General features: G+C 35.3%; 1 protein-coding gene across 4 annotated transcripts in view; it reads right to left on the reverse strand.

Annotated features, from left to right (window-relative positions):
* LOC140159013 (RUN and FYVE domain-containing protein 2-like) overlaps positions 1-25,976 on the reverse strand; it is a 73,818-nt gene that overhangs the window by 18,245 nt on the left and 29,597 nt on the right. For all 4 annotated transcript variants that reach the window (XM_072182328.1, XM_072182325.1, XM_072182326.1 and 1 more), the window contains 2 exons: positions 11,277-11,459; positions 10,244-10,361 (listed from right to left, as the gene is read on the reverse strand). In XM_072182328.1, coding sequence (XP_072038429.1) covers positions 10,244-10,361; positions 11,277-11,459 — 301 coding nt within the window. The remainder of the gene's footprint in view (positions 1-10,243; positions 10,362-11,276; positions 11,460-25,976) is intronic.

Raw genomic sequence — 25,976 nt, forward strand, 5'->3', positions numbered from 1 at the left:
TGGCTGTGCAGATGTTTTCAGTATTATTAGACGGTCATATTAATTTTATTTTTATTAACTTTATCTTTTATCATAGTGGATACCGGCTCCCCCAGCATACTACTCAAAATATTGGTCAGCCCATCCATTATGACATGATATAATTGATAATGGATAGGCAAAAGACAAAATCCTATCTTTTATTCTATAATTTAACATATGTTTTTGTATGTATTTTGCAATGATTATACATATGAAGAGAACTATTTTGAATTTTGTTCTTAGATTTCACATCTTTGGCAGGAAATCGCATCATTTGGAAAAATCAAAGCGTATTATTTAGCTTTCCTAATCGCGTATTTATCACAGCCCTACATAAAGCACATTTGCAATCCCAATACTCAGTGTGACATATGTGACAATGGATTTTTTATTCAGATGACAAATTACTATCTCAATATGACCAGAGTTTAGCATTGCTGCTTTAAACCTAGACTTTTATTACCTGGCATGTGATCATTTCGACTACTCAGTTCCTGAAGTGGGTAAGTGCAATAGCTGCGATGTGTAGCTGCTATGTGTAGATTAGTGCAATACTGTGTGTAAATTTCCAAATGTTCACAGGGCAGCTATTGCACTTACCCACTTCTGGCATTGAGCAGTCGAGTCCCATACCCGACTGTCAAATGCTTCAAGATAAATGATGAAGATATACAAATTGCACTATAAAGCCCAAAGGAAGCTCAGAGGCTACACTGTACCAATGAGATGAATATACTAAGCATTATTTCATGGATTGGATTTTGGGTATGCACATACATCAGTTTGGGTGTATTTGTATGTTCTCTTTGCCTTGGCCCAACATAGGAGATTATTTACTTCGCACAAGGTGTTTCACTGCATTTAAACTACTAAACTTTTTAGACTTGTAGTAACTTGATAAGCTTCACAAAACATCAATATTTCATACTAAGAATTCTAAATTTGGATGCATATTGCACCTCTTCTTGAGATTTATAGATTATTTATATGGCAATATATCGCCTAAGGTATTTGTTTACACTGGAATTTGCCTTTACAAGCAAGCGATGGAAATTCATCATAAAAAACACTATGCTCCTTGTGATTCCTTGGTATGATATGGATATTAACCCTGTTCTTTTCATACTAAAAATGCTATAATGTAATGAAAAGGTTGTATTGTAGGCTAGAGAATAATGTACACCTACAAGTCATAATTGGAAAGCACAAAAGACTTAATCTAAATCGTACCTGGAAAGAGCGAAAGACTAAGCTTTAAAATCAAAGTATTATTTTTGGTTCATTAGGCCAATCATATACTAATGAACTCATGAATAATCAATGAGCTCAGGAAAATTTTGGCTGATTTTTATCATTTTTTATATCAAAGTAATTATTCCATAAAGGTACATAATTTGTATTTCCAACCCTAAATATATCTTGTACATAATAAATTATGCAAATTTCATGAATTTCTGTCCAGTTCTGTTTGATTTTGGGTTTCAAAATTGGACCTAAATTGGCAGCCAACAATGACTAATTTTGTTTAATTTCAGTCATATTTGAAGGGTTTAAAGCACCAAAATTGATATGAGATGATTGCGTATGGCATTTAATGCATATTCCATCAACAACTTCAAATAAGTTGGTTATTTTCATATAAAACATTTATTAATTCATCTTGTGTCCAGGACTGAAGGAGCAACAACAGAGGCTTTTACCAAGTCATGCTCACAACAACAAGTTTAGCTCTGTCCAGCATAATCAAAAGGCTTCTTGGAATGACCATTATGCATTGAACGATTTGCCTTTGGCCAGCCTTTATCATAATGAATAAGGTAATTTGCTTTTATGGACAGAGAAGATACGCAACAATTATGCTGGTCAGGTCAGCGTAGGGAATAAGGCAGAAATGACAAGATGATATTTTGTTGTCATCAATTAGTGTAATCACTCCCAGTAGCTCACCTTAGGGTCAACATGTCACAGTGATTTATAACTACTCCAAAAGTTATAAATCATTGCATTGTCAAACATCCACCATGTACATCTGGAAGGCCATTGGTCCATTATATATATTAAACAGGGTTCCTGCACCTTCAGGACAATAAAATTCCATGACTTTTCCATAACCAAATTAAGAAAATTCCATGACCGTTTTCATCAAAAGACAAGTGTTTCACATGTTCTGTTTCACACACACATCTATGTGTGGACATGTGTATGCTTGCACTTTCAGAGCTTTCAGTGAGCACTTTATACAATTTGAAATAATATCCAATTATACTGACACCACTGACTGCACGATAGCTAAAGCAGTGGTTTTTTTTCATCCAATCCTTCGCATTATCTTATCATTGCCATTTACATGTTGTGTATATGTTGTAGTACAACTCCTCCATAGCTTATTTCCATGCTCATCAAATATGATTTTAATTCACAAACTAAAAATCTTCCTTTGCCCACCAACACTTTCAATACAAATTTATGAATCTGTGCACAGGTCCTCTAGGATTTTACCACGGACCCTGTCCTGATTAGAAAAACAAAATCCAGCAGGCTAGCCCAACTTAATGGCATCTTTTAAAAAGCCAAACGTGACCACAATGACCACTCAACATCTTCGTGGCTATATTACAAACTACCTTGGGGAAGCTTGGCTCACTGACTACATAACACTGAGGTAATAATGTCATGTCCGGTCTTGCCGGTTTAATTAAAATTCTATTCGTTTATCAACTAATTATGTTGTCTTTAACACATCCATTATTTAACGCTATGGATCAATTTCCACAAGGAGCGTTTTGTACCGTTAACCACGAGCCATGGTGATTAATGTTGTAATGTTTTTTTAATATTAAGTAGGATTTGGGTTGGATATGATAATTTTGGATGTACACAAGCTAGCTAGGGTAATATCAACCCTTAGTAAGAGATTGGTTCCGCACATTCATCTATGCTTTACTTACTTGCCAGAGTCTCTCAGGAGCCAAAGGCCTGCGTTAAACATAATAACTAATTTTGCAATGTTTCTGATTACGGATCAAGAGAGGATCATTGCTCCTTGGCTATCCAATTTAGAAAGGGCTATTCCAGTTGAAATCTATACACTGTGACCTATATGGAAGAAAGGACCTTAATCTCCCACAGAGGAGGTGTACATATCAAAAGAAGTCACCCATTCAGGTAATCCCATTTGAAATACACACTCTGTGGAAAATTAAGGTCATGTCTTCCATAGGGGGTGTAAAGATTTTAACTGGAATAGCCCAAGTTAGAATAGAAATAGAATCAATATCCCTGTTTATTGAATCAGAAATTGCAGAGAAAAAAAGATTTCTAGATCTATATTCATCGCTATTTCAGTGTAGTGCTAGGAATTACAACTTATTGTGTGCAATTTCTATCGATAATGGAGTTTTAAATTTATAACCAATTTTTCCATATAAATATGTCAGAAACCTATCTTAAGGGCTATAAGCTGCACATTACCTTATCAACAAGCCAGCTCAATTTTAATATAATTTAAAGGGCTGATCAATCTTTGATCACAATGCCTTGCTTAAATTTAGTCTTGAAATAAGTCTAATATGATAATACTAATTACTATATCATTCTTCACAGTTGTTGCAAATTGATTCAATATAATGAACTAAATCATTGACTATCAGACTGCAATTTGAACATCCAAAAATCACACTCAAAAGTGTTGTAGCGAATTTAAGTGACTCATTTCAATAAACATACCTGGTATAAATGAGGAAATCTGGGAAATGCTGGCATTTGGAGGGTAATTTTCCTGGGAAATAAACATTTTTTATTCTATGCATGTCAGTAAAACAAGCAGGGGTTTACAGTACAGTGCCTTACAATCTAATGGAGCTTGTTATTTTATTTAACCCCCTCCAGGCTATTCTGTTGTCTTTAGTTGACTTCAAGATGCACTTAAGATCTTGTCAATAATGAGAGTATTGGAAGATGGTAATGCCCTTGTGAATAATTTTTGAGCAAACCAAAGTTCATGCCTCTTACTAAATTTAGAAGAAAAGTAATTAAAAATGCACAATTATTGTGAAAAAACCCAACATTATAGTTGATTTTGGTAGACACACACCCACCCTGCTTGACCTCATCAAAGAGACCCACATCGTATGTCACACTGACAATGGGCTATTCCATTTGAAATCCACACTACCCCTGTGGAAGATTTTGGAAATGTTTCCCACAGGGGGAGTATGTTTTTCAAATGTAATTGGTCAGAGTAAATCATTTTGAAACCCATACTCCCTCTGTATTATGGATTTTCCTATATCTTCCACATCTGGAGTGAGTATTTCAAATGGAAGTTACCCAACTGTCTATTCTATTTGAAACTCATACTCCCTCTGTGGAAGACTTCAGCTAAATCTTCCACAGGGGTAGTGTGGGTTTCAACTGGAATAGCCCAATGAGGTTGAAAATGACACATAATTTCAGCATTATTTATCAGAATGAAACGGCAAAGCTTTTAACATCTCATTGTACTACTAGCTCACCATTCTTTAGTTTACATATTCTTAAGTTAACATATTCTTTGTTCATCCAACATGGCACCTTTAGGCAAAGACTGAATTCTATTCAAACGTAAGTACTGACCTGGCACATTGAAGTATAGTCGTAGCACACTGTAAGTAGGTTTAAAAGCTCACACACTATATGCTAATTGAAGCCTGCTGAATTTGAACTGTCAAGGTATATTTACGTGCCTTCTTTCCATAGAGAGTGCAAGCACGTTCATGTGCTGTCTGTTTAAAAGTAATCTCCATTCTGTTCACAAGTTACATTTGTCAAAGTGTCAAAGGAGGTAAGGTGTCTTGAAACATAAAATATACAGTGCAACCTCCCTTATCCGGTCCTCTTTTGTACAAATCTCTATGTTATCCAGCTGTGTATCTTCATAAAAATATGTTTTTAATGTTTTGGCACATTAATTTTATGCTCTGAAGCATTCAACAGGGTACCGTAAAACCTCGTCTACAAGTATATAGAGTGCTTTTTGTGAAAGCTACATTAATCCAGGCGCCATCCTTCGACAAAATTATAAAATTATGGAGTTTGAACAAATAAATTACCGATACAAGCATATACAAACAAGAACTATTGTAAGACCAATCTATTGTATTGGCATATTTACAGTTGTTTCGTGTTAATTTAGATTTCATCAAAAATACTCTTTATGCTTATAGACAAGGTTTTACGGTATGTTGCATCCAGGTTTTTCACTTATCCAGCCAATGGTTGGTCCCATCATGGCTGGATAAAAGAGGTTGGACTGTATCGCAGAATCTGTCTAAAGTGACCAAAAAATATATTGACCAAATTGAGAAAGTGAAGTTCTTACAGGCCTGTGTCTTTGTTACAGACAGTGTAACACACTCACAGGAACCTTTTCTCCCTACTCCTGCTTCAAACACTTTGTATGGATCAAAAGAGTCTACTTTGCTTGGCCTCACCCCCTCAACATTCAATCAAGGATCTCAAGGGTCTTTTGACACATTTGTTGTCTGTATTGCGAGTCAGACAAATTATGCATTTTGCTAAACCCTTTAATTTTGGTCTGTTAAACTCACGAAGCAGACAAACTCAGCACTATGTCGAGTCGTGTGATTTCGGTGTTAAAAGCAAACTTTCACTTGATTTTGTCTCTTGTGGGGGTAAATAATGGGAAAAAAGATGTTTGCATTTTTTTATTTCGTGGGAAGTGGTAAAATCCAAGATGGCCGCAAAAATCCTATAAAACTGACTGACATATGCAAAAAAAGCTATATATCACTCTCAAAATATGCTAAAAATGTAAATTTCAAACACTGGAACTATGTAGGCTTGTGTCAGACACTCAAAGAGAGATTTTTATATTTCGGGGTAAGTGGTAAAATCCAAGATGGCCGCCAAAATCCTATAAAACTGACTGACACATGCAAAAAAGCTATATATCGCTCTCAAAATATGCTAAAATGTAAATTTCAAACACTGGAACTATGTAGCCTTGTGTCAGACACTCAAAGAAAGATTTAATATTTAGGGGTAAGTGGAGACATCTAAGATGGTCGCCAAAATTCTATAAAACTGACTGACACATGCAAAAAAAGCTATATATCGCTCTCAAAATATGCTAAAATGTAAATTTCAAACACTGGAACTATGTAGTCTTGTGTCAGACACTCAAAGAAAGGTTCGGGGTAAGTGGTAAAATCCAAGATGGCCGCCAAAATCCTATAAAACTGACTGACACATGCAAAAAAAAAAAAAAGCTATATATCGCTCTCAAAACATGCTAAAAACGTAAATTTCAAACACTGGAACTATGTAGCCTTGTGTCAGACACTCAAAGAAAGATTTAATATTTCAGGGTAAGTGGTAAAATCCAAGATGGCCACCAAAATCTTGTAAAACTGACTGACACATGCAAAAAAAGCCATATACCTCTCTCAAAGTATGCTCAAAAACTCAAAGATAACTTTAATATTCTAGAATTATGATTATTATGCAATATGGCGACCAATATGGCTGCTTATATACTGCTTAAGGGTTCCAAAATGAGCGTTTATTGCGTTTCGACAGTATTTTTTGTGGGACATGAGAGCACCTCAGACCTATCGAATTGCATTCTGAATCTGAAGCATGTCTTTCTGATATCAAATAATTTTCATTTTTGAAAATCACAATATAATACAAATTTTATGACAAATTATAAAAATTTGATATTTTTCAAATTTTGATATATAACAGTCCTCGAAGTAAATTATATAAATCTAATGATATATTCTTAAAGTGTATGTAGCAGGAGGAAAAAGCCCGACGGTCAATTGAAAATTTTGACCTTTCATATTGAAGATATGGATTTTTTTCCCAAAAAGACCTAATTTTTTTGGTGTTTTGGGAAAAAAATCCATATCTTTAATACTGAAAGGTCAAAATTTTCAATTGATCGTCGGCTTTTCATCCCACCTACATACACTTTAAGTATAAATCATCAGATTTATAAAGTTTACTTCAAGTACTGTTAAATATCAAAAATATCAATTTTAATGATTTGCCATAAAATGTGTATTAAATTGCGAATTTCAAAAATCAAAATTATTTGATATCAGAGTGACATTCTTCGTATTCAGAATGCAATTCGATATGTCTGATGTGCTCTCATGTCCCAAAATAAATACTGTCCAAACGTTCATACCCCAGCCCTTAAATGTATATAAATGCATGAGTTTGTTTTTATGATCACGTTTCCAAGTGTATAATTATGTCTTTAAACCAAAAGCACAATGTTTTACATAACCAGACCCCTTGCCAGGTCCAAGATGGACGACATATCAGATACAGTACCTACTCATGGCACTAGTGCATGGTTATACACCACCAATAGGCCAGGGCGATGCATGGAAATGATGAACTATTTGTTTGCGTGGCATCTGAGAAGACTGTTTAAAATCACTGTAGGCCTATTGACCAAGTTATATTGCCAAAAAAGTACATTTTGGGTTTTGATACTTGAAATGGTATATTTTTCTCATTATATGACACCTTTTAGCATATATTCGCTCTATCTAATTAATTGCATCTTTCAGCTTGAGGCGCAATGCCATTTTGTTTGCGGTTCAGTGCATTTAAACAACAAAAGTCTCATTTCAACCTATGTCGAGTTCTTGATCATTTTTGATCATTAAATAATCTAGTTTCACCTGATATTGGTGGCGTTTAACTATATTAAAGCAGGTGAGAGTTCTAAATTTGAGAAAAATTTCACCCGAAATCAGCCATTTTGCCATTGACAACAGTGTAATGGGGGGTTAGGGCACCTTATCTGGGGTTTAGACTGCATTATCCTAGATCCACGTTCCTGATCTGGGGTTAGGGCACCTTATATGGGGTTTAGACTGCATTATCCTAGATTCAGGTCCCTTATCTGGGGTTAGGGCACCTTATCTTGGTTTAGATGCCTTATCTGGGATTTAGACTGCCTTATATGGGGTTTGTGTTTCTTATCTAGGGTTTAAGGTGCCGTATTTGGGTTTTTTAAACTGCCTTATCTGGAGCTTACGTCCCTTATCTGGGGTTTAGATGCCTTATCTGGGGTCTAGACTGTGTTATCCCCAGTTAACATCCCTTATCAGTGGTTAAGGCAGCTTATTTGGGGTTTAGACTGCATTATCCTATATTTACATCTCTTATCAGGGGTTAAGGCGCCTTATCTGGGTTTAGATGCCTACAGAATGGATCTGGGATTTAGACTGCATTATGTATGGTTTACATCCCTTTTTTGGGGTTTTACATCCCTTATGGTTTACATCCCTTATTTGGAGCCTTATGGGGTTTAAATGCCTTATCTGGGGTTTAGACTATGTTATCCTAGGTTTACGTCCCTCATCTGAAGTTAAGGCGCCTTTATCTGGGATTTAGATGCCTTATGTGGGATTTAGATGCCTTATCTGGTGTTAAGGTGCCTTATCTGGGGTTTAAACTGCCTTATCTGGGGTTTACGTCTCTTATCTGGGGTTTATGTCTCTTATCTGGGGTTAAGGCGCCCTATCTGGGGTTTAGGTGCCTTATCTGGGGTTTACGACCCTTATCGGGGTTAACGATCCTTGTCTAGAGTTAAGGCACCTTACGTGGGGTTTCGATGCCTTATCTGTGGTTTATGTTCCTTATTTAGGGTTAAGGCACCTTATTGGGGGTTTGGACTGCTTTATCTGGAATCTATGTCCCTTAACCTGGGGTTACGGCGCCTTATCTGGGGTTTAGATACCTTATCTGGGGTTTAGATACCTTATCTGGGGTTTAGACTGCGTTATGCTAAGGTTAGCCCCAGGTAAGGATCGTAAACCCCGGATAAGGCCGTATAAACCACTGATAAGATAAGATAAAGGCTAAATTCTGCATTTTAGTGGTGGTTATTTTTAAATTTTGGCGGCCATCTTGGGATTTAAAGTCCTGTGCTGTTTTAGATTATACCAATGGATTTCTAGACCCTGTAAACATGGGTATAGACACCAGCATCATACTTCTAGGACTTTCTGCACCGAGATATAGCCAAATTAATTTTCACTGGCGGCCATTTTGAAATTTTGGCAGCCATTTTGGAATGATAGGTCAAAGGCTGTTGTAAATGACTCTATTGGATTCCTTGACCCTGAAAACATGGGTATAGACATCAGAATCGTGCTGCTGGGTGCTTCTCTGACCAAGTTATGGTGATTTTAGGGATTTTGGCGGCCATTTTGAAAACCCTCTACCAAGAGTTCCCCACACTTTTCGATGGTGCAGACCCCTCTCATTTTATTCAGCGTCCTCAAGTCTATAAAGAAACACCTTCAAAACTTCTTGTACTCAACCCTAGAATGGGACTTCCATTCTGTACCCTACTAAAGCGCAATTTATGAGTAAAATATGGCAAATTTTCAATCACGGCGGCCATCTTGGATTTTAGGCACTAAACGGTCTTTAAAAAATGCAAACATGTTTTATTTCAATCTTTACCTTTCAATGTAATGAAATCAATTGAGAAATTGCTTTTAACAAACAAATCGCACGACTTCCCCTTTGTTCAACATAGCGCTGTGCACTATATGCGGACTTGCTGCACCAAATCATTGGCCTGTTTGATTGCAGACATTGTGTAAATATGCGGATATGAAAATGCAATACTGCATGATGCAATCAACCAAAATGATTTTTTCTACAATATTAATTCTAAGTCAGACAATAAAGGCACACTGACCTGAGAGCAGGTATAATTGAAGACAGAATTAAAGACTGCGTATGACGTCCTGTCAACCAGACCAAAAATGATGTACTGCGCAGTTCAGCAGCCAATCACAACGTGCCTTTGTCCTGACATCGGACGCAAACTAGTCCTTTTAATTTGGTCTTCAATAGTCTGACATTGATAAGTCCACACATCCTGCAGGTATTTTAACCCCAGGGCACTTCTACTTTTCTAACAAGTCCCTGATTGATTAATTGCATGATTTAATAATCTGAGAAACCAATCAAAAGAGAGCTTTTAAATCTCTTGACAATTTCAAGTCAAACTCCTTCAGTCCTACTGACTATTCTTACCATAACACCATATCTCTGATTGGCTCAATACATGATATAGCCCTCTTTGTAACCATTCAAAATCATTCTTAGTTAGAGGCCAAGAAGCAGACAATTTAGCTTAAAATGCCCATGCTTTGTGAGCCTGCATCTGGAAGACACTTACTTGACACCTGGTAGATTGCGTACACTATCGTTGACCTCAACCGCTTCTGGCATGACTTTATCCAATCCTTCAAGGGCACTCCAAAATGAGCGCTTCTTTTCAAGGAATGTCTTCTTTCCTGTGTTGGTGAATGTAAATTAGAACAGAGAATAAGCACAGCCTTAAAGGTAAGTAGTCAGATTTTTTCAAATTGCGTTTTGTACTTCACATTGAGGTAAAAATGTGTTTCACAATGGCCAACTAGCCCTACTGGCCCTCCTTAGGCATATAGTTAGTGATTCCACTTGATTCCCTCGGTCTGCTTTATTTATCCATAAACCTGAGCACCCACACTTGCAAAACGTTCCATGGCCCCTGCCCCTAATGTGATTATGCAATGAAAACCTGATTTACTGCCCAACTAACAGGATGAATTCTTAATTGATGGCAAAGACCTGCCCAACTTGGTACAAAAATGTAATAACAAGCTTGTGGGCTTATCTCATTTTTGCCCTTATAATCTGCATAACCACAATGTTGAATTGATAACTTTGAATCCACAATGTGATATTTTTTCTTTCAAGGTCACAAAGAGCAGCTACAGCAACACACCTGTATCTTGAAGGGGTTAGTGCAAGGAAGCCCCCATCTGCTATAGCTGCCAGATGTCATATGTTTAGCTGTGTACAATATTGAAAGAATAATGATCATGTCTGTAAGGCTATTATTCATTGCAGGAGGGCTTTAGGGACCGTAACAAACACTTGTAAGGGGGGCCTGATGCAAAAGGGGGGGCCTGAAATTTTTTGACCCTCCTGGGGGGGGGGGGCCTGAAAAAATGACCACAAATTTTCCTGGAAAAATTGAGTTTATATGCTTTTCTATGGGGTTGACCCATAATTTTCATGTCAAAAAGGGGGGCCCTGAAATATTTCGAGGTCTGTAAAGGGGCCCGAAAAATTTTCGCAATCAAATTTTTTTGCATCAGGCCCCCCTTACAAGTGTTTGTGAACAGTCCCTTATGGCAAGAAGTATCAGCCTTACATACAATTACCTTTGAGTCCATGGGATAGCACATGTTCCATGACCACAAAGAACTGTTGCAATGGTACATGTTCATTGTCTAATGTCCTTGCTTCTTCTAAGGCTGATTCTATGAGATTCTTGATGCTAAGTTTGGCAACGTTGAGAAGATTTGAACGTTCTACAAGTACTGGGTTGGTTATCACACTGTCATCTGTAGAAGAAAGAATATACAGATATGATTTTGTTAGTAAGTAAGTTGAAATTAAATACATACATGTACTTTGAGGAATACACATGTTTCTTTATTTTTTATTTCATTTCCTTTTTTGTTTTGTTTTTGTTTTGCCTGATGACACCTGTAACTTAAGAAATCTGTAAATTTAATATCTATGACCCCGTTTACACAGAGCCTGAAGTCGACTTCAGTCGACTTTGAACTTGACTTCATTTGTGTGTAAACAGGGTTGTCGTAATTTGAACTCGACTTCAAAAGTTGACTACAAACGACGACCCGGAGCAACATTTATTGAATTCAAAGTCGACTTTTGTAGTGTAAACGAACACGTAATTTAGAAGTCGACTTCATAATGGTTGTTTGAAGCATGAGTAAGTAATGGCATACAAATGGAATTCACCATTTGTTTTGAAGTTGACTACCATGTAAAAACCGTTAAGAAATAATTTATGCTAATCTTTAGTCGCAAATTGAATTCGATGTTGCAATTGTAGTCGACTTCTCTCTGTGTAAACGGGGTCTCTATCTCACTCAACTCAATACAACTTAATTTGAGTATGGTATGTGACATGATCTGGTCCAATCAGACCAAAGTTGGGTGGCAAACAATGAAATAGAGATAAAAGCAAAAAAGAGCAAAAAAAAGTGCATAACTTTGCAACCAAGTAGGTCTATACCAGATACTTGTGGATTCAAACAGCAGTACACTAGATATGAGTATAGACTGTACAGTCTATGATATAAGCAAGTCAGTGATGGTTGTCAAAATGACAAGACTTTGGTCTGAGTGGTTCAGACCGTGTCCCAATTAGTAATCTTAAAAATAGGATAAAATGTACACCTTATGCGTGCTTTCATGCCTATTTTGAAGTAGTCGTATGGTAGAATTGCACTTTCATTTATCATAATTTGCAGTTGGCATGCTTGAAGTAAAAGTTAATGAAAATTTTGAATCTTAATCGGTTTATCTTAGGGGGAATTTTATGCCTTGTGTCACGACAGAAGTATCAACTCGTTCTTAAATTTCCAAAAAGGTCACAAGTACCTAGTCAGTAATATATTGCTATACATTTATGAGCATCCCTGATCAATATTACTCTCTCCTTCTATCCTGTTGATACCTCAAGGGAAATATCACCATTTTTTTCCTTCACTTAGTTATTTATATCATGATACATTAGCTAGCTCAAAACTGAATAAAACATGTTCACCATCACTGTTGCAAATAAAATATTTGCACTTGTTGGTCCCGATGGTGGCAATTAAGGGCTCATATTGAAATACCCTACCACGTTTTCACACAGAAAGAAGGCAGGATTCCCCTCGCTAAGCACGCGCCTCAGGAAAGCTCGGTCATAAAACGGATGGATTATATGCATCAGTGATACACCCTGCCCAGGATTTTAACAAAGAAGGCTAGCACAGGAAAGCTGCAGGATGGCGCACACCTTCCTGTGTAAGGGAATTTCAATATGAGCCCTAAGTCATCACCTACAGTTTGTCCACTCTGAAGTACAAAGTGACAATGCGCGCGTATATATGTGACTATGCAGTGCTGCGTATCTGCTGTAGATATGCCTGCCTTCAAAGTCGGCACAATATGTGCGTTGGCGTCGGTACTTTCAACTACTTTGTACTTCAGAGCAGACTGACTGTACTTTTGTGCTTACGGTCTCATCTTAAATTGCAAAAACCAATCGGGGATTTTGTAATAGGAAAAGTGAGTTAATATTATTTAACAGATGAAAGAAGGTTTGAAAATATTTGACCAGGTTTGATTTTGATTTTGTGCCTTGCATAAACTTTAACCTTGGATATTTTGCATTGCCCAGAGGTGACAAATTTACACCACCATGTACAGCCAAATGTATATTTGGCTGATTTTAGTCGTTTTTTAGCTTTAAGTGTAAATTGGCTCAGCATTATTGATGTTTGTGTATTATCATGATTGCTGGTTTTATCCTGTTGTAGATTAAGAATTGATATTAATTTTGATGGGCTTTTATTCTTCTGCAGTTTTTAAGATGTTTGTAGTTTACGGTATTTCTCCTTTTGTGCAGCGCCTAGAGACTCTTTGTTTTGTGCGCTTTATAAATGTCCAGTATTATTATTATTATTATTAACCCACGTAACAATAATCAGCGATAAAAACACTTTAAACTTTTAGTTTTAACAAAACCATCATTCCCCCTCTGCCTCCAGACTGGTTGCAAAAACCTGAAAGCTTTTGCGCATTTCTTTACTTCCCTTAGTATAATTTGACCAAAGTACCTACATTTTCAATTTGGTTTGAAATGTCTCCCTATAATGTCACCCTCATTTTAATGACACAACAAACACGAATAAGTATGATCACTAATTTGATTTTGTTTTTCATATCCATTTTCAAATGTCACATTTTAAATAAATATACTTCCCACAAATGCTGCAGTAGTTTTCCCTGGTTAAAATTACCTTGCTACTGCAGACTCACACAACTACCTGATATGTTGACTCACTGACATTCAACAAAACCAATACACATATGCTAAAGCAATATCACAATCAAGCTGCTAAGTGTGTGTATGATGACATATTAAAGGAGCGTTCATGGATTTACTTAATTCTGTTTGGTTTTTTTTAATTAAGTTAATGACTACTCTCAGAATTTGATCAATGATCATAGAGCTCTTATGTTTTTTCATAACACAGTGTAGGTACCAAGTGATGTCTGCTCACATATATATGATTTCTATTATTGATTTGCAATTGACTAGCACAGATATTGTAATAATAGGATATTGGACAAGTTTAATGCTTTGTTATTTGAAAACACAAAAAAGTCATTTGCAATGTATTCCTGGCAGGTAAGGAGCTATGTGCTCAAGCACATGAGCACACATGGCAGTGGCAAAGCCAGGGGGTGCAGGAGGCAGAGTGCCCTACCCCACAGAAAATTTTCAGGGACAAAATGGGGATGGCAAAGAGCAAAATGTCCTCAAAATGACCAAAAATGGGACAAAAAAATTGACAAATGGGGATGAAAATCTGGCTTTGCCCCCTAAATGGAGATGAAAATCTGGCCTGACCCCCTAAATTGGGACGAAAATTAGGCTTTGCCCCCTCACACCAAAATCCTGGCTATGCCACTACACACATGCATATCCCCCACAACCACATAACCACCTTCAATCAAAGTGTTTTAGTGTAAGAACTACATGTAGGTGTGTAACATTTGGTTAATCTTTAGGATATCACTTAATTGTGTTCAAGCTAACTTTGGGTCAAAACTTGATACTTGTTCAGGATTTTTTTTTCCATTTAAAGAATATTGTGTGCATTATATGATTAAAAACAGCATTGCTCTGTGATTCGCGGGACAGCTTTTGTTCCATGATCATTTTTGTGTGTGAAAGTTTAAAAATCCTCAACTTAATACCCTGAAGAATGATAAAAGATATCACGCATGAAACTGAAAACATTCAGAAACAAAAATTGCATTCAGTTAAAAAGGAAGAAACATGCAGCACATGGTACACACCCATTTTTCATGTCTGTGAGTGTAATGCCATCCATGTTTCTGGCAATGCTGACTTGAGCACATTGTAGATGCCTAGAGGATTGAGCCAAGTATACTCAGCTACATGAAGCACCTTGAGGCCCTGGACTAGGCAGTTTTTATGCTATAGCATTAGAAAATACTTTTAGTGTATAGTATGCTATACGGTATTACATAGAGTGACATAAAAGGATTCTTTGATCACAAACCCATGTGTTACCTGTGCTTTCAAGAATGAGTGAGATTCTTGTAAAACTTTACATAATGCATGCAACAGTGAAACAACTTGATTTTGCGAGGTTTGTTTTTAAGTGTCAGTCTTATACGCATACATTTATTCAATTATCAATGCTCTCCCTGTGGGTCTGATAAAAATGCTTAAATAAATGATTTGTATAACATATCTTACACCCATAAGGCCAATGAAAGTCAATTCCTTGTTTCCCGTTACACAATTTTTCATGACTGTGTAGGTGACCATTTCATTTTTCATTATTCATTATTTCATACCATTTCATTTATTGCATCTGTTACAGGTGTAAACCAATAACTACCCATGTATACATGTGATAAATCACAGTTTGTAGTTTACAGATATAGTTTACAACCACATGAAGGTGATTGTGCAACTATTTTCAGAAGTTTCACAATATTTTTTACGGGATGAGATTAGAGCAGATCAAAAAGTGCGGGACAGAGAATTGAGTAGGTATTCATTAATAATTCATTATTAACCATATACCATGCTCCTACTGCAAAGAAAATCCCTGAAAAATCAACAGAAAGAGATTTATGATATATTCAAAACCACAATTATTTATTGGTATGTTAAAGTTTGTTAGAAAACAACATTTTATTCAAAATAATGAAATATTTGGCCAGCAATTGGTTTTGAGCGGAGTAGGGTAACGGGAAACAAGGAATCAACTTTCATTAGCCTAATATGAATTACAATGTAGGCTAATCATTACAGCTAGAATCTTCTTTCACAAATAATATAAATCTAGTTTTGTATGTGCTCTAAATTTGATATTTTAATTTAAAAATTATCATACAAAGCTTATATCTGCTGCAAATGGCCCATGGGGCTTGGTGAAAATTGAACAAAATGATCAAAGATAATTATCATATCTGTCAATAAAAGAGAACAAAACAAGCAAAGGAAGGTGTTTTATATGTATTCCTGTTACCTTCTGGCATAAATAACTGCAATTATTATTATGGTTCTTCAATTTGTTAGGTTTCCAATTACTCAAGAAATCTGGCTAATAGAAGACAGATTAAATTTCTTTTACAAGAAAGTTAGCAGCAGCCATCTTACAGAATCACCAAGTAATAAAAAAAAAATCAATTTTAATGAAAATATCAAATGCCAACCATGGTAAGGCCAAAAAAAAAAAAAAAATTGTTTGTTTGTCCTCCACAGCTTTGAAAGAGGACGTGAGGAAGAGCGGATTTGTTTGTTTTTTTTAATTTTTTTTTTTTTTCGGATTTGGCGTATTTCTGGACTAAATGCTACAATCATTCATGGTGACTTAAAAAAAAACCCATTTTGTTTCTTTAATATGCAAATAACAAACAAATGAACTTGACAACAGACTCATTTTGTTTAACAACATCACACTATACATATAATATTCATGTCTTATTAGCCTTCCAGGCAGCAAGATTCAAGTCTCCTGTCAAACCTTGACAATAACATATAAGCAGTGCTAGCTGTGGACAGTGTTTCTACAAGAAATTAGCGTGAAGTCGCAAGTTGGTAGTTTTGAGACAACTACAAGAGAGATAGCAGCATTACCAATATTATATTGAACACTTTGGAGCAGGACACACTGCAAGAAAGGCGCAGGAAAGCATGTCTATCCACGATGTTCAAGATCCAGAATGGACTTGAGGGCATCAACCGTGACACGTACCTTACAGACTGCAAAAACACCAGGACAAGGACATACATAAAATCCAAGCTGCTAAGGTTAAAGACCACTAATAGGCCTGGGCGATACATTGAAATACGATGAGGAACTATTTGTTTTCATGGCATTCAAAAGACTGCATTAAAATCGCTGAAATTGATCAAGTTATATAGCCAAAAAGTACTTTTTAGAGTTTGATGCTTCAAAATGGTACATTTTCTCTCATTATATGACATTTTTGATGTAATAGTACCAAAATTCATACGCACGGCTTCGGTTTTTAGTAAATAGTCGCCTTATCATATTGTAACTTTCAGCTTCGAGGCGCACTGTCATTTTAAGGTGTTTACGGTTCAGTGCGTTAAAACAAGAAAAGTCTCAGGTCAACCTATGTTGAATTTTTGATCATTTGGCATCTAAATCATATAGTTTCACCTGATATTGGTGGCATTGAACTGTGAGAGTTCTGAATATGAGAAAATTCCACCCGAAATTAGGCATTTTCCCATTGAAACACGTGTAATACATAATTAGTGGTATTTAACCTATAGAAACACTGAATTCTATGGATCTGATATTCGTCATGGAGACTTTTCTGGCTATTTTTGCTTACATTTCTCAATATTTAACTGTATTTGCCCTGGCAAGAAAAACGTGCATCTTCTTTCGACTACTAAGTTATGTTTTTAGAACCCGTTGAGGTAGTAACGGGTTGAGGGGGGGGGGGGGGACTTGTGGCATTAGTATTGGGTTTAGGGCTGGTTTCTGTGATTTCAGGGCTTCTAAATTCAACAACCTCGCTTCCCTGCGTATACATATAGAAAGCTTAATGATGATGACAAATCAATGTTGATGAGCATTTAGACATGCCACTTTGTTAATTAGACCCACATGCACATTTTGTTGGTGATTTCCTTGCCCTAAATAATATATAGGCCTATACGTGTAAATACAGTATAGGCCTAGGCTAGGCATTTTGCTTAAGCTTTTAAGGCATGTAAGGCCTATAGTCACGTGTAAAATAAAACCTAGTCTTTGTGTACACGTTGTCTATGGGCCTCTACAGCATCCTGTGTGGCCTCACTCTATCCTAACTCAAGCCCGAACCCTAACTTGATCTATAACTCTATTTTAAACACATATCTAATCCTCTGACCTAGCCGTATCTCTATCCCTATCCATGAGCCTAGCCCTATAAAAACCCTATTCCTAATGCGAACCTGACCCTAATCAACAATTCTAACACTAAACAGCAAGCCTATATCGGAACACTAACCCTAAATCAATCTTAATCTGATCTGATCGTGCTAGGACAGGCTACAGATACTGAATCTCCATATATAGTCCTAGGTTGAAGCAAAAACAGCTAAACAGTCATCATACAGGGTGTCCGAAAATCATTGATATTTTACTCGTCATGCTGTTTTCCAGAAATTTTCTTGTTAAAACATGTATTGCAAATGTCAATGTTTACATTCATGTCATTTACCGAGATTGGAGCACCTTTGTGCTTATATAGGTTAAAGACCACTAATAGGCCTGGGCGATACATTGAAATACGATGAGGAACTATTTGTTTTCATGGCATTCAAAAGACTGCATTAAAATCGCTGAAATTGATCAAGTTATATAGCCAAAAAGTACTTTTTAGAGTTTGATGCTTCAAAATGGTACATTTTCTCTCATTATATGACATTTTTGATGTAATAGTACCAAAATTCATACGCATACGGCTTCGGTTTTTAGTAAATAGTCGCCTTTATCATATTGTAACTTTCAGCTTCGAGGGCGCACTGTCATTTTAAGGTGTTTACGGTTCAGTGCGTTAAAACAAGAAAAGTCTCAGGTCAACCTATGTTGAATTTTTGATCATTTGGCATCTAAATCATATAGTTTCACCTGATATTGGTGGCATTGAACTGTGAGAGTTCTGAATATGAGAAAATTCCACCCGAAATTAGGCATTTTCCCATTGAAACACGTGTAATACATAATTAGTGGTATTTAACCCTAAGGGGCAATGCAACCATGAATGTTTTCAAGTACTCCTACTTTCCACACGCAACTACTGACTGGAACATTCTGACTGAAGACATCACATCAGCACCAACACTGCGCAACTTCAGGAGCCGGCTCATGAAGTAATTTTTTGCACACTCTCACATTATTCGCTCACATTCGACCTAGACCTCATTTCCACCAAAGTTGGCGATAGTACGACTCAACCATAGCCAGATCCAGATCCTGGCAGCTGAGTAAGAATTTAAATAATATTGAAAAGGGCAAGGACAAGAGAAAATAAGAAATATAAATAAACAGGTGACATTCCCTTTGCCCATAGATTCTTAAACATTTCTCCTGTGTATGGCCCTGGTACATGTTACATAACTATTAACCTGTCGATATGTAGTAAGTGAACCCCTACACATAAGATTATTACCTTATTAGGTTTACATTGACTTCAATGTATAAACTGATGCACACATTTGCCAGCCATGCTCAGCTGAGCCAAATATGGTGCAAGAAATCTGCAATTCAATTAAATTAGTCTCAAGTATCAGTAATTCATACCATTTCCTCCTTCTTGTTATGGTCCATTTCTACACTGAATCTATACATGAAAGTGATCTACACAGTTCACAGTATAGTTTCTTCAAATATGTGAAATATAGATGCACAATGAACAACCATAACATTTGTGATGTTATCAAACTTGTAAAACCAGTCATTTAGTCACCAAAATTTAATTTTGAGATACAGTAACATATTTAGTGTGGAACTTTATTGAATTTTGCATTTTTTGTGTGCAATTGTAATGATGTTCATTTCATGTAACACAAGTCCCATTTTGAATAAATTAAGAGCATTTCATAACCAAAATTGAAAATTTACTTTCCAAATGGTTTGAAGCTTGAACATGTTGAATTTTATGTGTGTCTCAAAACTGTATGTATCTCTCATTCAACTCATTTTATAGCTTAAACGTGGGGAAATTTTATGAGTCTCTCCTAAACTGACGGGTACCTGTACTAATATGCATTTCTAACATAGTCATGAGGAAATATCAATTTGCTAAAATGTCATTTGAAGTTGAACACATCACATTTTGTGCAAAACTTTTTCAGTTTGCATCATAAGAACCACACCGATTTAATAGAAATAGGAAACTCATTTAAATGTAAGTTTTGAAAGCTTCATACATCTATACCTTTTTAGTAAATCTTGTAACAGAGTGTTAGTCACCTGAGCAGAGAAAAGGATTATCCCTTTAGTGGCACATAAATTCAAGTTTAATTGAAATTTCAATATGGGTTTGCATGGGAAAGAAAACCAATACTATTTTAATCTAATACACCTAGAATTAGCATCATTTGTCACGACTTGATGGTATTGTGAATGCTATATTGCTACGCTGGGAAGTAAGATTTTCAAAGATAAGAAGCTGTAAGCTTTAATATTATGTTTTCTAAGATCAGTGTACTGTGAGTGCACAGTACCCGTTTTTATGGTACTAAAAGACACAATGTTAGTTTTGATTTTAATTATAAAAAGTCAACTGATTTAAATCACAATTTACCAACTTTATTAATATCAGCCAAACCTCGTCAAGATGTTTGATAAAGAAGCTATAACCTTAATAAGTGATGCGATAAAGCAAAATCAGGTGGAACTCAGAAATATTAAATCTTTAGTTTCTTGTAGAACAGTAAAAAGCATTTAGAAAGCTATATTTTGCAGAAAACTCCATTGAAAATGAACAACCAGTTCCAAAGATATGAGCATTTTAAAAGAGTTTCCAAAACAGCAGGGAACAAAATGTTTGGCTATATCTCAAAATCAATATTTCTGAGTTCCGACTGATTTTGCTTGATCGCATCACATATGTTCTTATGAAAAATACAAGACGTGATATAAAAGAAGCAAATACTGTCAACTAAAAGTCCTACAGAAAGAGGGTTTTGTATTACTAAAATGTACTACATGGTTTGCTTTTGATCCAAGTCATCAACTATTAGCATCAGTTGTCATGTGTTTATACAAAAAATGCATTGTATATCCATCTTGCATGCTTACAGGGGAAACTCGGCACGGTAGGCTAGACCCTTGATCATAAAGACGGCTTTCAGCTTGTTATGCTTTCTATGATCAGCGTGACTTGGAATGCATAATACATGATGTGATTTCCTCAGTAGACTTTGGTTGGATATAATGTCACATAAATATAGAAAGCTGATGTTTGTGCGTGTTTAAGACATGGCAAGACAAGTACCGGTACTCCGGTAGGGTTTTCCACTCCAATGGCAAATATGTGACACGGTCAAGGGAAATGAGTCGGATGTCGCTAATATTGATTTTGAGATATTGGCAAAGAAAGTGTTAAAATTCTTTTGTTTTATATTGTTTTCAGCAATTGATAAATTGATGTAACTTTGCAAAGAATAGTCATATCAACACAGAGTTTTCAGTTTCAGAAAGCTCTAAATGCCCTTTTTAGAAACATATGTAAAACTCATTTCCGACCAGGGTCGACATGTGACTCATTCCCCTTGATCATGTCACATATATGCAAGAGTATGGTTTGATCAAGCAAAATGAATCAAACGTTTGTAAAATTGATATCTCAGATATGGTCAAAACAGAAAACAATTTAAAAAAATCAAATGAAAATTAATAAATCAAATGAAAATTAATAATAGTTCAATTTATGGTTCACATTTTGGAATCAGCAGCAAAAGCAATTTTGGCTTCTTCAGTAGGTGAATCAGGTAAAAAATATACTTTGCTATCATCAGATGAGAAAATAAATGTACACATTTTGTTAGATTTGGTAGATGAAAAAAGCCAATCTTACTATCTTTTAAAGATAAACATGAAAAAGCTATCTTCAGAAGATGCAAATAACCATGTTTTTGCCAATTTCAGATGATTAAATAGCAAAACTTGACTACTTTGAAATATTTCAACTTTGCTATCTTCAGTAGATGAAAATTAATCACTAAATTTTGCTATCTTGAGATGAAAATAAGTCAACTTTTCTATCTGCAGAAGATGACAATAATTAACTTTGCTGACAATGAAAATAACTCAATATTGCTATCTTCAGTAGATAACACAAATGTGACACGATCAAGGGAAATGAGTCGGATGTCGCTAATATTGATTTTGAGATATTGGCAAAGAAGGTGTTAAAATTCTTTTGTTTTATATTGTTTTCAGCGATTGATAAATTGACGTAACTTCACAAAGAAAAGTTGTATCAAAATGGGTTTTCAGTTTCTGAAAGCTCTAAATGTCCTCTCTAGAAACATGTGTAAAACTCATTTTCGACCAGGGCTGACATGCGACTCATTTCCCTTGATCATGTCACAAATGTGCTATCTTCAGTAGATGAACATATGAATTTGTCCTGTTCACTCAAGTTCCATTATCAGCACAACCCTTTTTGCGGCTCAGAATAGACTTGAAAAGCTTGGAAAATGACCTGTTACGCAGTTTTCAGGCCATACTTTGGATTAGAAACATCTTTTTTCATGGGCGAAAAGGCTATGATTGATGTTAATGTATAATCTGAATTGCTTACTGACATAGCTTTTTTCATTCAGAACAAACTTACTAATATTAAAAATGTAGAAATATACACAATCCATATGTGCAGAAACCTGGTTTTCAAATACCAGTATGATTTTATTGATGGGGCTATGAGAAGTATATTCTGCTATTTTTGGCTATTTTTACAAGCCATGATTCTGTGTGTTTGATATTTTGTATCACACAATAAAGATGTTGTTTACATTGCTTCATATGTATTGGATGTCACTCATGGTCAGAGAAAATCAATTAAATGGTCAGTAAATTTACTATACAGATACACCAGATACAAAATTGCACTGGAGAAATTCATACAAACAACTCAACTTTGCTATATCTTCAGTAGAAGAAAACAACTCAACTTTGCTATCTTCAGTAGATAACAACTCAGTTTTGCTATCTTCAGTAGATAACAACTCAGTTTTGCTATCTTCAGTAGATGAAAAGCAGTTGCATTAATGCAACTTTGCAATCTTAGGTAGATGAAACAAAATTACTTTAATATCTTCAGTAGATGAAAAACATTGTTTTTTTTAATTGATGTTAATAACTTTGCTATCTCTTCAGTAGATGCATATAACTCAACTTTGCTATCTTCAGTAGATGTAACAACTAAACATTGCTATCTACAGTCAATATAAACAACTCAAGTCTACTTCAGTAGATAACACAACTCAACTTTGCTATCTTCAGTAGATGAAAACAACTCAACTTTGCTATATTCAATGGATGAAAATACTACCACTTGGCTATCTTCATTAGATGAAAACAACTCAACATTGCTATCTTCAGTAGATGAAAATAACTCAACTTTGCTATCTTTGGTAGATGTAAATAACTCAACTTTGCTATCTTCAGTAGATGAAAATAACTCAACTTTGCTATATTCAGTGGATGAAAATACTACCACTTGGCTATCTTCATTAGATGAAATCAACTCAACATTGCTGTCATGTAGATGCAAATAACCCAACTTTGCTATCTTCTGTAGATGAAAAATGTCTGTGCTGAGAGTTCAAGAAATAAAAATATCCCAATCAGTATGTTATTTTTTGCAAAAGTCAAATCAACCTCAATTGGATAGTTCTTTCCTAAAAATGGTGCAGTTTTGTTTGCTGACTTCTATTGATAAGAAGCGATCAAATCCTTGATGAAGAAAGATTTGCCCTCTTTTTTAAATTCGCACAAAGATATTTTTTTAAGAAGTAGTAAATGCAATGTCAAGGCTACATTTTTCTATATCAGATAATAAATTATCTAAAGAAGATACAATCTCATATTGAGGGGTTAGTGTAAGAAGGTCCTATCAGCAATAGCTGCTCTATACACATTTGACAATTTCTGCATTCTATCTTGTACATATCTACAGATATGACACCTGGCAGCTATTGCTCTCAGCTGGGGCCTTCTTGCACAAACCCTTCAAAATGTCCTGATAACATCAAATTAGATGTACAAATTATCGAATTACATGTATGTACAGTAAATAGAGAGAACAAGACATATATTGAGAGAGAAAGGGGAAAGCAAGGGAGACTGAGAGAAAAAAAGGCAAGAGAGATTGAAGCCATATTTAACTTGAGTAAAGGGGTATTTAACTTGAGTAAACGGGTATTTAACTTGAGTTAAGTGCCCAGTCGTGGTAAGATTGTGATAAAGGTTGAGATTATGCTCGTCTATACAGGTAGGAGTTGGGGCAGCTTAACACGACCTTAACTCAACTGATTTACCTCTGAAAAAAGTCAAGAGATAAATATTGCTAACTCGGGTAAACATCACATTTCTTTTTATTTCATGATTTTCTCGCTTCATTTACACAATGGCTGATTTGTTTCCTTTACTTTTACCATCAAAACAACTTGGAAATCGGTTATTCGCTGATGTGCAAAGCACTTTTAAAAATTAAAAGTTTCAATAGGGTTGTGGTAAATTCACTCATTGCTGGTTATGATAAAGGTCAGGGTTAGTCACGTATGGACAATCAGTCCAATTAGCTAAAAATATTTTTGTTATCTTATGAACACAGGTTGTTAAAAATTTAACTCAAGTAACAATTCAGGTCTGAACATAGCTTGAGAGAGCAATGTGATTTTAATTAAGTTTCTTCGAATTAAACATTTTAAACAATTGCATGAATTTCTACAATTCATTGCTGCTTCAGTAGTTGGACCTACCTTTTCATTTAGATCAATATTCAATTGTATAACTAGCTTCCTAAATTAGGTATACTAATTTAACAAGATATTAAGGGAAGGGGTATGAACGTTTGGACAGTATTTATTGTGGGACATTAGAGCACATCAGACATATCAAATTGCATCCTGATTACGAAGAATGGCCTTCTGATATCAAATAATTTTGATTTTTTGAAATTCGCAATGTAATACACATTTTATGGCAAATCATTAAAAATTGATATTTTTGATATTTAATAGTACTCAAGTAAACTTTATAAATCTGATGATTTCTACCTAAAGTGTATGTAGGTGGGATGAAAAGCCGACGATCAATTGAAAATTTTGACCTTTCGTATTGAAGATATGGATTTTTTTTCCCCAAAACAATAAATAAAAATATCTTTGTTTTGAACCTCAATATATAAATCTATTAAAATCAATTCATATCGAATGCCTCATGCCTGTAGAAAATATAAGCCTGGGCAATGTACTAAAATTTAATTTACAACATTTTTAAATGTCAAATGTAAATTCAGATCATTGATTAAATCTCAAGATACTGAGACATACATTGGATAGGATAATGTTCATATTTATTTTGTGTTTTTTACATGTTTGTGATGAATAGTACTGATGAAAGGGAAAATGACAGTTTTGGGTTAAATTTACAAGAACTATCACAGCAAAAACTCCACACACAAAAAGGGTGGGTAAATAGAGTGGTGAATGAAAGGACTGCAAATTTGTTATGTAATAGGATCAGACTACTGTAAAAGGTGAATTTTTGCAGACATATTTTGGCTTCAGATTTGGAGGGTCGGTCGGTGGATTTTTTTTTTCATGGGCTCTTCCTCCATTTTGAAAATACTAGTATTGACAAATGCTTTATCATTTTACGGTAAAAAAAACTGTGTGTTTTTGGACTGAATTCAAATAAGTGAATAACAACTATAAAATGTCCTTGATACTGTCCAAATTTAAGGTTTCTTCTAAAAAAGTGATTGAAAAAAAAAACCTGACTCAAGATTTCTAATTTTTTGGGTCGTTCTCTGAGAGCAACGAAACATAATTTTTTGTTGTTGGCCTAACTCAAGATTTGGGAACAGGTTGTTCTATTGGTAGGCCGTAATGTAAGATAGAAAACACAATATGAAAAAAATCCGAACACGCACCTTAGTTTGAATGGTTATTTGATTATGAATACAACAGGTAAATTACTGTAATGATTTTTAATATTATTATTATGCAAATCTTTCCAATGTTTAGTTTGCAA

Source organism: Amphiura filiformis, chromosome 8 (assembly GCF_039555335.1).
Source record: "Amphiura filiformis chromosome 8, Afil_fr2py, whole genome shotgun sequence".
Lineage (NCBI taxonomy): Eukaryota > Metazoa > Echinodermata > Ophiuroidea > Amphilepidida > Amphiuridae > Amphiura > Amphiura filiformis.